At 42.3% G+C, this 15,384-nt stretch overlaps 1 protein-coding gene across 10 annotated transcripts in view; it reads left to right on the top strand.

Moving 5' to 3' along the window:
- The window catches only part of LOC146553815 (SPRY domain-containing SOCS box protein 4-like), an 87,419-nt gene that overhangs the window by 49,958 nt on the left and 22,077 nt on the right, over window positions 1-15,384 (top strand). For all 10 annotated transcript variants that reach the window (XM_085255138.1, XM_085255132.1, XM_085255137.1 and 7 more), the window contains one exon: window positions 489-1,447. In XM_085255138.1, coding sequence (XP_085111264.1) covers window positions 715-1,447 — 733 coding nt within the window. In that variant the 5' untranslated portion in view covers window positions 489-714. The remainder of the gene's footprint in view (window positions 1-488; window positions 1,448-15,384) is intronic.

The raw sequence follows: 15,384 nt of genomic DNA, 5'->3' as shown, positions 1-15,384 counted from the left end.
CATATTTTACCAAACGCCTCGGCATGCAGACTAGCTGAAGTTTTCAACTCCGTCACACAGAGGATTGGAGATAAATTATTACCTTGTGCGTTCCGTTTGCCTGCTGTTGATATTTTTGCAAACTCAGGCAATACCCATTAAATTTGCATTAACAAAATGAGAGTGTGGTAGGTTCAGATCTGGGCTATGTTGCACAACTGGGCAATGTTTGCAAAGTAACATACCTGTGCTGGCACAGGCGCATGACTTTCTTGGTAGGATGCATGATGAGTCAGAGGAAATACATGGGTATTTGTGCCAGTAATTGTCCTGTTCATTGTGTATTTCTCTGAAATCAAAGCCACACAAAATCTGTGAAACAATAAGTTTTGACACCCGTTGCCATCACTGTGCTTCTCTTTCAGCTCCTCTACATTTTCTTTCTTTTTTTGATATCTGCTATCTCTGTTTTTATTTATGTGTTTTTCCTCTTGTGCTTCTCTCAACAGGAGTGACAGCGACTCTGTGTTTCTGAAGAAATCTGTGGCATGAAACCAGATCACACAGGTCTCTCGTACACCTTCATCTCCCTTTACCACTCTCCAGTTAGAAACACACTCCTCAGCTTCACTGCATTGATGAGGTAACGTCAGGCTCCGTGCAAGAACCCACCTGCAGCGGCGACTCCTTCCCCTCTTCCTTCCTCTTCCTTCTGTCAGTCATTGCACCGCAGCCATGGGCCAAAAGATCTCTGGCAGCATTAAATCAGTAGATGGTCGCGGGGAAAGCGGTGGCTCCCCATCCTACCGACCCCTGACTCATCGTCGGCAGCACCCTGAGCTAAGGGGCCCGGATTTCTTCAAACCTCCCAGGCTGGATCTCCTACTGGACATGCCGTGCGCTGGACTGGAGACTCAACTCCGTCACGCGTGGAACGCCGATGACCGGTCGCTTAACATCTTCATCAAAGAGGACGACAAGTTAACTTTTCATCGCCACCCTGTCGCTCAGAGCACGGACTGCATCCGGGGGCGGGTTGGATACACGAGGGGACTCCATGTATGGAAGATCAACTGGCCTGTCCGGCAGCGAGGCACCCACGCTGTGGTCGGAGTAGCAACCTCCGAAGCTCCTTTACATTCTGTTGGCTACACAGCGTTAGTGGGGTCAGACTGCGAGTCCTGGGGCTGGGATCTGGGACGTAATAGGCTCTACCACGACAGTAAGAACAGGGCGCACAGCTCACTGCCCTCTTACCCTTGTTTCCTGGAGCCGGAGGAGTCGTTCACCCTTCCGGACTCTCTGCTAGTGATACTGGACATGGACGAAGGGACCTTAAGTTTTATGGTGGATGGACAGTATCTAGGAGTGGCATTTAGAGGACTGAAAGGAAAGAAACTGTATCCCATCGTCAGTGCCGTGTGGGGACATTGTGAGATATCCATGAAGTACATCAACGGCCTGGATCGTAAGTAACGACTTTTTGGTGACTATTTACACATTATGAACATAATCCAGCAGTAATAGTAGTAGTGGAGACTACTCAGAGTTCATATTCACATTCCTTAGATCAGCGGTCCCCAACCTTTTTTGCGCCATGGACCGGTTTATGCCCGACAATATTTTCACGGACCGGCCTTTAAGGTGTCGCGGATAAATGCAACAAAATAAAACTAGTACCGGTACTGAAAAAAGAAGATTTATTCATAACACACGTGAAAAGACCCAGGAAAACTGAGTTAACGATCAAAACGATAACAAAATAACGCTCAACTCTCGCGGCCCGGTACCAAACGACTCACGGACCGGTACCGGTCCGAGGCCCAGGGGTTGGGGACCGCTGCCTTAGATGACCTACCTACAAAAAATGCCTGATATTAAAAAAAAAAAGGAAACCACTGAACTAAACTAATGTGGCGGTGTCGTAATACCTTCATGGTGTTGTAAGAATTTCAGTTTGTTGTGTCACTCTTCTGAGATTGCAAATCTGACACACTTTCTTTGGCAGCAAACAGGGTGAAAATTAGTTTGAGTACCACTGGAAGGAGTCCACGTGTTCTGAAACATTCATTATTCAGTACTCAGTACTGAAAGCATTAGTGTCTCAGCGGTTTGAGTGTGCAATTTCTAGTGTTTTTTTTCTTCTTCTTTTTAAATTGAAGTGCTTTCGTTAGCGATGCTTGAAGCCGGAGAGGAGTCTTGCGTTATTTCAGAAAGACAGAGAAGGTGTTTTTTAACAAAGCAGTCAGATGTTAGTGATGGATGCGTTGGGTTGATTTTGTTATATTTTTCAGTGATTTGGCTTTTTTCCGGCTGTAGAAGTGTATCATGAGCTAACGGTGTTTCAAATTGCTGTGGCAGAGCAGACATGTGGCGCACACAGGAAGTAAAAGAGTAGTTTAAAATACTCTTTTGCAGGTTTTTTGGTTTTGATTGGGTAAACAGATTGCTTGTGATTGTTTTCTTTGATCTCTGAACTCTCTCCCACTGTCTGCATGTGCACGCCAAAAGAGAAGAGACAGGCTCCCCCGTCACAGTCTAAACAGTAACGCTTTGAACGTTAAAAGCTCACTTAGACTCACATCACGGACACTTACACGTATGAACACACACCTGCCAGGAAGGGAAAGGGTGTGTTGTGACAACAGGCTTATAATCTCCCTCCCTTTTAGTTCGCTGAGCCCTGTGGGTCTTATTTGATTTCACAACAGGGTGTGCTTTTGTGTGTAACCCCAACAGCAATCTCAAGGCTCAAAGGAAAACCCGTCACTCTCTGTAGTTTGTTACATCTCATTTCTCTTTGCCCAATCATCTCAAATTTCTGTTTGAATTTTTTTTCTCTCTCAAAACTTCTCTGCTCTCCAGGGACGCCATGACACCAAGAGCCCATTTTCTTCTCTAAAAAAAAATAACAGGCGTAATTCCAGCTTTAAATTGGTCTTTATTATACAGCCATGCATTCAGAATTTCCCAAACAAAGTAAATGAAATCTCATGTGAATGTGTGCGCAAACACACGGAAACAAAAGCGTGTTTGAGAGAGGCCTAAGGTAGGGGAAGTCCGCTCGGACTACCAAATCCGTAACAATTCATTCGGTTTCTGATTCCATTCATTTGTTGCTGAGACGTCGTTTTGGGTTATTAGCGCTCCAGGCGTCGCTCTGAATTCCAAACAAAGACAGCAGTGAGTGATATTTCAAGGGTTTAGTGAAAAGGTGAAGTAAATAGCCTAAAGCAGGGTCTCTTTGATGCAGGGCAGGCTGTGATTACAGTCTGTGCGGCAGCTTCTTTCAGTATCAGTTTTGGATTGAATCGGCTCGTCTGCCCTGCAGATGACTCGAGTAGAGAGGATGAAGTCATAATTGCTGTCTGCCTGTGAGTAAAGGAGTGTCTGTGTGCACAGCAAACCATGATTGTGTGGTCAGCCGAAGAACAGACGTTGTTTCACCTTTTTGTTTTCTTTTTTTCACGGTAATCGCTCGGTAGTGACTGTATCTAATGAGCCGACCTATGAGAAGTCAACGTTGGGTTGTTTGTAAATTATTGTTGGAGGAAGAAACAACGCGATTGTCGGGTATTAAAAAGAGATTTGTTGGTGCGCCGTCTTCACATCACCCTGTTTGCTTTCTCATCACTCCGGCTCGGGCCCCTGTTGCTCTGTGATCGTCATTTTGCTCCACCTGAGATCATTACTCCCATTCCTGCAGTGACACACCGGAGAGCGATGAAGCCAGCAGCACTTCAGGCTCATGGCAGTTTTTGTAAGATTGCACAAAGTGACCAGAAATGGATATGAACTTAAGTCTGCATTGTCCTGCACATGTGAGCCCTCTTCCTTCAGAGGCTTCCTCCATAAACATGTGAACTGATCTGTTTGCCAGTTAGAGTATATTTAACTTAATAGATGCTATGTTGCATAAACTACATATGCAGCTAATTTCTTTGCAACCTTAAAGGACTCTCCTTCTTCTCCTTGGTTCTTTTTCTTCCGCTCATAGTTTTCTCTTGTCCTGTGTCTATAATTGTGCCAATTAGTGGCACTTTGATTAGCTAAAATGGGACCTTTAGCCCTGATATGTGCCATTTTCTCTCCTGTCTTTGTACTCCAGTGCATATTATGCAGAATGCCGCTGCAAAATCTGGCAGTTTAACAGCTAATTTACAAACCACCCAGAGTATAATTCCTTTTTTTCTCTGAATAATTAAATGCAGTTTCTGGGCACATATTGCTGTTATCAGCTTATAAATGCAATTTCAGGGGATGGTTTTCACTACAGTTACTTGTCCAGAATTTCTTTCCTGCCGGTGAAGCCAATGTCTGCGTGGTTTTCTCACGTGGCTGAATAGTTCCCCCGTCCAACAGCTGTCATATGATTTATCCATACAGACAATTAAGCCGACCAGTCATTGTTGCATCATGGGCTGAGAGGGAAGCAAAGGGGAAAACAGTTGAAAAGGTTGGGGGGGAAAAAGCAGATAAGGTGGGAGAGAGAGTGACGGAATGGAAGAAAACCCAAGAGAGACGGTTACAGCTGAGAGAATTGGTAAAAGCAGGATAACATCTGCAAGTCGCAGCGAGCATACTGAAGTTTTATCAGGAGAAGGGTGGAAGCAGAGCACAAAGGCAGCGAGAGAGAAGGGTTTGCACAGTAAGGGATGTGTGACAGGCGCACAGCTGATCAGCTCTCTGAGCTGAAAAAGCTGGTGTTGTTGGTATTGCAATACAAACCACAAAAGGCCACAAAAAACACATTAAAAATGATGAAAAATGAATCTTAAAATATTTAAATGCTGAATTTTTCTTTTTGCAGCACTTCACAGACACAGGCACTACCACAGGGTTTTCTCTGCCATTAATTTATACTTCACAGTCAAAATCACAACTGCCGGCTTATTCAGGATTATTCACATTCCAGCAGATCTGTCGACGTGAAGTGACCCGGTTTCTTTTTCCTGTAAGCCAGCTGAGAGCTGACACCCTGACCTCCCTCCCTCTCTCCTACTGTTTAGTCTGCATCACATGAGCTTACACACTCCAGGTCAGACCTAAACCAGCTGCAGCCACCTACTCACTAGAACTTCACACAGCGGTCTTAGTTGTGTCTGGGTTGTTTACATGAAGATCATGGCACCCTAAGATCCCCAGAAAGCGCACTGTCTGTCAGTAGGAATGCTTTAAATGATGTCTGGTTTTTTCAGGTTCATAAATGATCAGGAATTCACTCTTTAGTAGAAAGTATTTAACCTTTCCAGAGCTTTTATAGTAATGATTGCAGTTTTTGTTCAAGTGCTGGTTTATCAGATCAAAACAAAGTCGGCACAAACTCCGTTGCCCTCCTTTGTGATATTAAGCCATGCACATTTGGATTTCTTAGATCTGCTGCGGTTTTGAGGCGTTCTCGTCTCAGATTTCTGCAGGCGCTAAAATACGGTGAGGGTTTTTTAAAATTGTGTGTTGGTAAAAGGACGGAAATGTTTATTTTTGAAAACAGAAAAGCAACTCGTCCTCAAGGAAGTGACTACTTTCTATTGAAGTAGTTTTAAAGATCACTGTGAATTCAAGCATTGTGGCATGTGGGAAATTTAAAGGTGGGTGTCATAAAACCACACCATATAAAATTAAACCCAGCATTTTTAATTTGGGTACTTTAGCGCTCGTTAATTTCCTTATTATTTGGTTTTTGCATGTCAATTTCACTCCAGGATGGATGAACGGGATGCCAGTATCTGAACCATTAGCTTTCATGTTAGGAGCAGTGACTCAGCTTCCTGAGCTAGTGTGTGGAGTTTCGCACCAACTGCTGGCTGTGATATGTGGGTCACTGGGTTGGTGATTTAGCTTAACTTGGCTGCCAGCCTTAGGCTTGCATCCTGCTCTTTATGGTTCCCTGATATGTCTCCCTGTGCTTTTTACTGTCACATTTGCATGCATCACTGGTTTGTTTTTCTCTGTCTTGTTCGTTCGTTTCCCCCGAAGTGTTTGCTCCTTTGCACATTTAGCTATAAGCAGCTTCTTTGAAGCCCACACAAAGTGGGGAGGGGGGGGGGGAAAGAAGAAAAGTTATACTTTGTGCTTTTCTTTAAACAACCCGACACTGATTTTGAATTTCTTCCAAATATTTTGATCATCCATAATTGAGAGAGCACTTTGTTTTTGCACCTGCTCTGCTAAATGTGCAATTTTTTTTCGTGGCTAATTTGTAGTGCCTACGCAGTAGCTTAATAGCTTGTGCAAATTGTCTCAGAAGAAGCTACGTCAACAACTGTTCTGCCTAAATTAAATGTCCTCGGTGGCCGAATGCCTCTGATATGTTCTGGGACTCTGCCTTTCTTGATATATAATATTAAGAACACCTCTGATTGGTCGCTCTGACACTGCAAAACAAGATTAAATGACACAGAAAAAGCTCAAATGGAGGTTTGAAAGTGCCTCATGTTTCTTTTTCCATCCTCTGCTTTGAGATCTAAACACCCTCGGCTGCAGCGGGGAACGGTGGTGTCATCTCAGTGTGCTCACAATCAAATATTTAACAGCAGAGATGAGCAGTGAAGAAGAGAAGAAAGAGGCATAGAAAACATAAAAAAATAAAACAGAGATAGACAAAGTAAAGAATTGGAGAGGAGCGGAGGGGAAACCAGCGACATGCGAGAGATAAAAGGCAAACAGAGAACATGAACTAAACAGAGCCTAAAAAGTGAGGATGGTGATTTTATTATGCTCTCTAGTGTCAAAGCTTTAAGAAAAAAGAGGAACTAAAAAGCAACAATAGTGAGGAAGGAGAAAAAGAGAACAGAATAGAGAGAACTGAACAGATAAATATAGCTAAAAACAAGTGCATGGAAAGTGCGATGGAGGCAGCTCTGAAATGTGGGAATAATCACAGATTGGCAGCTAGAATGAGGACTGACAGAGACAGGCTGATAAAAGGCAAAGAAGGGAAGGAGCGCTATTAGAGATGAAGAAGACGGGAGGTGTGCAGAGCGAACGAGGGCCAAATTGAAAGTCATGTCGAGCCACTGGTGTCGGTTCTGGTCACATAAACTGATAGATGATGTGGGAATCATGGAGCAGTGCTGAAACCGGGTGCTAATGAAGAGCTCCAGGGCAAACGTCGGTCTGATTAGTAAAAGGACAAGTGCTGGAATATGAATCAGTGTTTTCGACATACTCAAACACAATCTAATGCATATAACGAGATTTTAGATTTTTAATCTTAATCCATGTGAATATTTAAAATATTTAGTTAAAATAATCAGTGTACAGCTGTTTATCAGTGTACTTAGCTTATCTCAAGAGCTGTTCCTGGGCCTAAAAATGCAATAATCTATGATCTCACAGCAATAATCACTGGCTGGCTTTTATGCAGCTTCATTCAAAGAGCTTTAGAGAGAAACTGGGGTAACCTTTTCCAGGCTTAAGCTTGTCGACTTAAAATAGCTAATGACCTTACCGTGGCTAACAGCTCAACTGCTGTCGAGTGGTGCCTTTGCCCGAGTCGATTATACAACTTTAATTGAGAATCCCAAGTCCAGCATCAGTGTTTCAGTTACAGCGATGACCTGGTTCAGCTTCTAAACTTCTCAAAATAAGTGGACTATTTAAGCAGATCAGCTGCACTGCAAATTAATTGCCTACTTGTAAAACCAGATTAACTCGAGTTGGTTTTTTTTAGATGGTTTCAGACTCGTATGACTGCGTGTCTGCTGAACTGTGCTGCGTGTCTGCAGCAAGTATGTGTCTCCTGACTGTTTTCTGTTCCCACTTTCTTTCTTCGGCTGCTTTTTTTCCTCCTTTCTGTTTATTTCTTTTCTCTTTCATTGATTCCATCACATTAATGGGCTCATATCGATCTACACCCCCAAGACCAGAGCCGTGCACACCTGCTCTTACTAATGTAAGAGCTGCTTGACATTAATTTTGTGTAACTTAGTGCCGGAGAAAAAGGTCAATAACGGGCAAAGAGGTATTTTAAATTCAACACAGGATGAAGTGTTACATGTGTACTTTTCACCTTGTCCACAACATTGGTGGCATTTTGCAACTTTAAAAGCACAATTATAGCTTTCCTATAGCTAACTAATGGCAAACACAGTCTGAAGTAGTCTACAGCGAGGAGAAAAAAAGTCTCAAATGCTGAATGCTTCCCTGTGAATCTGTGAATAGTGACATAGCCATGGGAGCCGGCGCATTAACATTTCCCCACTGTACCACCAGTATGCGTGTTAAAAGTTCTGCTATCAGTTGTGTTGGTTTTTGTGTAAAACAGAAATGGCCCTCATGCTGAGAGAAGATGAGAGACAGACTGAATTACTGCAGAAAGAAATCACTGTGATTTCACACCTGATTATCTCCCCATTTATCCTGCCTCTCTGTCAGGACTGATCCATTTCCCCGTCTGTCCCGTCCTGAGCTTTTGTGTGTGTTTCGTAAGGCTTTTTTCCCCCGGCATGGGATACAGAACGCTGCAGGCTTCATTAAGTGATGGCATTTTGTCATTCACACAGGGGGTCACTTTTAACTTAACGGTTCTTACATCTTCATCCAGACATACCCGAAACAATGATGGAGAGAGCCACGGTGTGCATGGTCACTAAAAGCAGGTGTGCACGGCCCACACGAACAACCCCAGAGAGACAGCTTTGTTATTTTGTACATGTTCAGACTTGGTGAAGCTACATGACGGCCTTTCGAGTTCTTATAAGAAGGCGACCCGGGCGCTCATTCGGACATGGAGCCAACATACAGTAAGATGCCATCCTTTAATGGAAAGGGGATAGAACTGTAGAAAGACACAAGTCCTCGTCAATTAACTTTTAAAAGTCTTTTAAGCCAGGGAAAGGGCTTTAGGTGAATCAGTTTTGCTTTGCAGCCTCTTATGCAGCGCAGCACCAGCCACCAGACAAATTTATGCAAGCATGAGAAGCTTAGAAGCCAAAATTAGTTTTGAAAGCTCAGCAGTTGCCTTTTACAAACCCATAAATCCCATGTTTAACGCTGCCACAGACAAAACTATGACTGTGAGCCACACTTTTCCCAGACACTGGAGCCTTGTTTGGGTGACATAGAAGAAGAATATTACCTTAGACTGTTGCCTTTACTTGTAGGTAAATGCACAAAACTATTTGGGTGCGTGTGTAATCTTTCCACTTTAATAGAAAATAAATAAATAAAATAAACCAGAGGAATGATTTTGATAGTGTTCAGGCTCTGATGACTCAAAACAGCATTGTTTTCATTTATTAAATCTGCCACCAACACACACAAACGCACACACAGTGAGGCCCACAGGTCCGATGTTATTAACAGGGCGATCCAATCACTCCCCGGCTTTGTAACGAAGGAGAGCAGTAATGAATGAGAGCAAGATAATCCTCCACAATCTTCGTCTCCTTCATTCTTTGTTCAGGAAGCTGTAGGCACAGCCGCTAATCAACACTTCAATTTGGCCTCCTGACATTACCAATTTACTGACAGGCTGGATTCCTTTTGTGCGCTCTCAGGGATTCAGTTCTATTTAAATGTCTCTCGGCCCTCTCTCGGTGTCTTTTCGGCATTTTCCTCCCCGATGAATGAAACTCCCTCAGCTTATTCAACTGTTTATCAGTTCATTTCCTTGACTTATTTTTTGCGGCACTGCAGAACAACTGCTGTTGCGCTCCAAGCTATTAGCCGAGTTAAAGGTACCTGAAGGCACTGATAGTCCGAACGCCGCCATCTCTCTTGTTGATCTGGATGTTTCTGCTCTGCGGTTTCCCTTGTGACATACGAAGAGGAGCTAAAGTCTGTCCATGGACTACGTCCACCTGTTCCTGTTAAAAGCAAGCTGCACTGTTTAGATGACAAAACTTCAGATGTGTCCTGTTTGCACATCTTGTCAGAGCGATGTCATGACTTTGGTCAAGGGGTTTGCATTAGTGTTCAGGAATCCTGGCCTTTAAAACAGCAGAGACGTGATGTAATGGATTAATTTTTATGCCCTTGGAATACCTCCTCTTAATGTTTCTAATCATGGAAAGTTGGCAGCTCTCACTTGGTCTTTAAGCAATTTCCTCATTCACACTCCTGCAGTTTGCCACGTTCACACATGTGCAATCCTCTTTTGTTTGCCACCTAGCAGCTTCACTGGAGCTGTTATGGGTGGAGTGCAGTCCTTAAAGTTGCCTCACTCTCATTTTTCTTTGACTAGCTTGTGACATTACTCATGTTTTCATAATTTCCCTGTCAGGGATTCAGCGTGCATCCACTTAAAAAGCCAGGTCACTCATGGAAACGTAAATAAGCACTTACAGAAAACAGATGTACCGTGGCAATCTGGTCTCCCTAACACTGTTTATAAAAACAGCAGGTCCATAATCAGATTTCCCTCCTGCCCACCACCTGATTCGGAAAGAATTACACACCTATTTTAACTGTTACATTAAATTGAGATACTCCCAGGTCGCATTGGAAGTTCGTTTTTCTCATGTACAAGCTCGTTAGGGAACAAGCTCATTAGAAACCTTGTTATGCCAGGGTTAAACGGCCACAAAACTGAGGCTGAGGAAATTAGTTTTCTCAATTCCTCTCCACGATTTCATAAAGCTAGTTTTGTGTATACAGGACACGTATGAAATCAAGTTACTGCAGAAAACTGACTGTAACATGAGGCCATATTACTGAACTCTAAACTGTTAATTTACCATTGTGATTCGATTTGTCGTTTTCAGAGGTGAATCATCTTATCTTATCTTGCATAAACTCATAAGCATCACAACTATCCTAGCTCTAGCTAGCCAATAGGCTGTCCTAACCTTTACTTTTCTACCAGTTATCATTAGCTGTTCGAGCCAAACAACGGCACTTTTATTGTATTTACTCAACCAACCAACCATAGTGTTTGCCTCTTAATTTAGAGACTTATGGGAGACCCTAAGTGTATGTTGCAGCTACACAAAATATTATGCTTATCAACTAAGACCTGCTTTAAAGAGGCCAACCTTTTTTTTTTTTTGCACCACTATAAAGTGCAGGTAGCCATTGCAGTATTCCCCTGAACAACATGTGTCGCCACTCAGGCAACAGCGTGTAGTGTGACTGATCCATAACATGCTTACTTACATAGAGTACTCTAACAACTCTCATGCTGCTGTTTTGCTTTCATAAAGATGATAAAACATTAAAGCTCGTGCCAGGTTTTTATTTTCCACTCATTATGAGTTAATGTGTTAAATCACCAGCATCTCTTAGAGCAGCACTGATGTTGTAAGTCAAAAGAAACCCAGCTGCAATAATGCACTTCAGTACTTTTGCTTGCGTCAGTTAGGTGTATCAGCACACGTATTTAAAAGCATGTGTATGACTCAGTGCGCAGCTGGTCTGCATTCTTCATTTGTTTTGTGCTTTTTCTGAGCTCACTGAGCTTTCAAACATTGTACACACAAGACTACCATTTGCTAATGTCTACAATTAGTGTCGATTTCACAATGAAATCCAACAACTGTTGTGCTCGATGGTAACCTTGGAGACCAGCAGCGCATGCCTGTCGTGTATAAACTTCGCAGTGGCAGAAATGACTGTTCTCTTTCAAAATAAATACACAACAAAACAAATATACACAGTTGATACGAAGCATCGAGCAGCTCTCGACTAACGCAGGTCACCGGTTGATTAGATGCTTTCACACTCGTAAAATTTACATCATGTTTTCTTTAAGTTGTTTTTTTAAAGTTTTGTTCAGTTTTTTTTAATAAAAGTTGAATGACTGTAATATAATGATGCACTTGCTCAGCTTGATTTCACTGTGCATTGAGTCAATACAAGGTAATTCTTTCAGAGTGTTTTTGCTGATGCCCTGTCTGCCCTCCAGCCGAGCGCCACAGCGGATGTGTTCTTTCATTTCGTGGCATCAGAGATCTCGGGTGATAACATTTTTGCCTGCCCGCCCAAACATATTTTTTCTACTGTAACTCCAGCGAAACACCATAGAAAGTGCGGCATTCGTGGCCGTGTGACCTGTCGTGTTTTAAGTGCTTTGCTTGGGAACGCTGTTGAAATCTGCTGCCAAGCATGCAAAAATTGATGGACACAGAAAAACCTACGGAGTTGTTTTCCCACATGATTCAGACACAGAAAATGTTTCTTTTAAGTGAAGAGCCATATGGGAAAAGTGTATTTGAAACATGTTCATGCCGATATTTCACTGATGAATTGTACCATAGTCTCAAGTTTTTCTACCTGCATATATTACTTGTATGTTAAAATTGAATTACACCAGTTTATTCAGCTCTATCTCTGTTGCTGTTTTCTTTTCATGCGATTTAAAACATTTAAATCTTTATACTGGGACAACGTCTATATTTAATACCATAGATGCTCACCCCTCTGAAAAAAATAGCTGTGGAGCTTCAATTCACGTCTATTTCCCATCTTTTTTTTTTCTTTCTGACAACCAGTAGATCTCTTGACACTCGCTGCTTTCACTCTTCACTCTCTACTCCTTCTCTTCCTCTGCTGCCCTCTATGTAACTCTCTCCTAATACAGCCCGTGTTTCATCTGTTACTCTTATTTCTTTAGTTATCCATCACTTCCTCTGTGTATCTAATTCACATTGCCCCGTGGTCCCCTCACCCTCAGCTGGGCTCTGTGCCCGGGCGGTTACTGTAGCTCTGCTGGCCGATCCTGCTGTGATCTGGTCCAAGCCCACACTGCTTGCCTGTCCTCCGTCATACGCTTTGACTGCAGAAGTTACATTTGAGGAACAAAATGTTCAGTTGAGGCTGTCAGAGATGTGTAATCCTACTTTAATTAGTGTTGTGTAGAAATAGTTACTTAGTATTTCAGATGCTTGACTAACAATATACCATCAGGAGCTGGTGTGTTAACCGAATGGTAACTTACTCGGTGTAAAACACAGTGTGATGTAATTCTCGGTTCTGTAAATTTATATTTTATGTTCAGTTTATGACTCAACTTCCAAGAAGAACAGATAGTGACAAAAGTTTGTCAGTGCACTCTAATCTTGTGAGTGGGTGTGTGATGGATGGATGTAATGGAGTAAAGATCCACAGCGGAGTGCATCAGAGCAAAAAAATAGCCGAAAAAGTCACCTTGCACTGAATCGTTTTAGAGCATGAAGCGGCACCGTGGGTCGTCTCAGCTCAGCGGTGTTAAGATGACTAGCGTATGACTTGTTTATGAGCCCGAAGCTAGGGGGAAGGTGAGTGAGTAAATGGAGACATGCCAGAAAAATCCTTGAACAGTGTGTGAGAGGCCTGTATGACCTCACATAAACTACAGTTATATGCAGCATTCACTTGGTACTCATCTCTTCCATTACGAGCTCATCTCTTTTATCTAGAAAACACAGCTAGTGTCTTTGTTTTGTTTGTCACGTCATGCATGGATACAAGGCTGCATAAGCACACAGCAGTGCCTCAGCAAAGAGAGGAAAGACAGAACCGCATTAATCAGATCAGTCGGACACTTTTGCATTTACGTGAGCATTTACGTAATTATGACTTATGTGCGTGTTGGTTAGTAACAATTTCTTTTTTGTAGTTGGCAGAGTATTATTTTCAGCTGGGGTCAAATAAGCTCACTGGTTTTGTCTGTCTGTCAGTCTCTTCTAGACTGAGCTAATCACATCTTGAAAGCACCTTTGTATCAGTGAGGAAACAAGAATGGACTTCAGCATCAAGGTCAACAAAAGCTGTGGCTTTTTTTGTAGATTTGCTGAGAAAGACAAAAAAGCTGCAACTTATGCACTTTGTAACATCAAGGTATAGTTTTTTGTTAAAGGGCCAAAGATGTGGTTTACTAGCGCCTCAAGCTTACTAGGTTTCTAGGCCAGGTTAACATGTAAAACTGTGTATCTCAACGACTGTGGTGAGTGCTTTGTGATAATGTTGAAGAAACAATAGAAAAAGAATACGAGAAAATTAGCAGCTTTGATTCAGTTCGCTTTTTTTGTTTGTTTCTTTGTTATCCTGGTGGCTGCAAAAGTTTTAGCAGTTCTGTGAAACTTTTAAGTGATGGTAGCGACTTCAAAGGACGACGAGTAGTATCAGAAACCTCTAGAAACCTCTTATGAGTCCATTTATCAACCAGACTGTGGGACGTGTGGAGACCGGGGGTGTCAAACTCACTTTTAGTTCATGTGTCACATACAGGCTGATTTTATCTCAAGCACACTGCAGCTTAAGGTCAGTTAAGAAAAAAAAAGTCTCAACAATTCGTCTGTTTCTCCACATTCAGTCGCTATAATCACAAAGAACTGATATTGGACGTCAAAGAAACACATTGACCTCACACCTCTGCTTAACTGTCTTACTTCGGTGGGGTATGGCCGGTCATGGGTAACGTCTAAAGATTTAGACCTCAAATTAACACTCTGACCCCTTCTTCATTATTAATGACTTGCAACACCATGCTTTTTGGTGCAAAGTACAGAGAAAGGAGAAAAAAATGATGCCCTGCTTTTCTCAGTTTTCACACTTTTCACCCACCTTTGCAAAGCTAAACGTCTCAAAAATATGGTTTTAGATAGGAACCAAAGGCAGGACACTGAGGCAAGAAATAACAAAAAAAACCCTTCTTAATTAAGCCAGCAAAAAAAGATAAAAACTTAAAGCCTAAACAAGGAGCCTCAACATGATCCTAAACAAAGATCATGAAAATAACTAGAGGGGTATACTACAAAGGCGGCTCAATAAAGCCAGGCTTTCCTACTCCAGTCAGAGATAATGGGCATCACAACAGCAATTATCAGGTTTCTCTGTCAAGTCGGGCTTTCTGTTTCAGTCTCTCTGTCTGCTCGCATGAATGGGGGCGTTTCACACGTCATATGAGTCTTCTTTCACACAAAATGATCCTTATGAGTGCCGCCTACTTCAGTCACAGATGTTATCAGGTAATGATAATAAAATGGGGTTTAAAAAAAAAAAAATCTATAAAAAACATAAAAAATAATATAGCAACACAGTTACAAGCAAGACAAAAGGTTAATGCTGCCAGAAATCACAGAGTGAGAAAATAAGCAATTGAGTTTGAGTTATTTTAATGCCGATTGGGCTCTCAGTGCTGCTGTTTGTTTCTAATGTGATGGCTGAACAGGTATTCATCGCGCGTGTGTGTTGTTTTTACATGACCAGCTCGCCTAGTCATGTAAAAAGATGGGCACTTTTGTCACACAGACAAGCTCAACATAGATTGCTAACCCATTAATCTTGCTTCACAGTAAACCCCTCTGAAGAGGACGATCTGACTACGGATACGCAGGGGATTAATTGGAGACTTTTAAAGGATTAGGCATATTTGAACAAAATCAAAGGTTCTGAAAAAGATCAAAAGAGATGTACGGGGAAAACCAGCAATCACAGCAAAACAGGAAAAACTCAAATGTGAGATAATTACCACAGAGACAAGAC

The sequence above is a fragment of the Mchenga conophoros genome, linkage group LG18, assembly GCF_057382185.1.
Source record: "Mchenga conophoros isolate Kocher_MC1m ecotype Shallow Benthic linkage group LG18, M_conophoros_male_GT1.1, whole genome shotgun sequence".
In the NCBI taxonomy this organism is placed as follows: domain Eukaryota; kingdom Metazoa; phylum Chordata; class Actinopteri; order Cichliformes; family Cichlidae; genus Mchenga; species Mchenga conophoros.
This window is presented reverse-complemented; position numbering and strand designations above follow the sequence as displayed.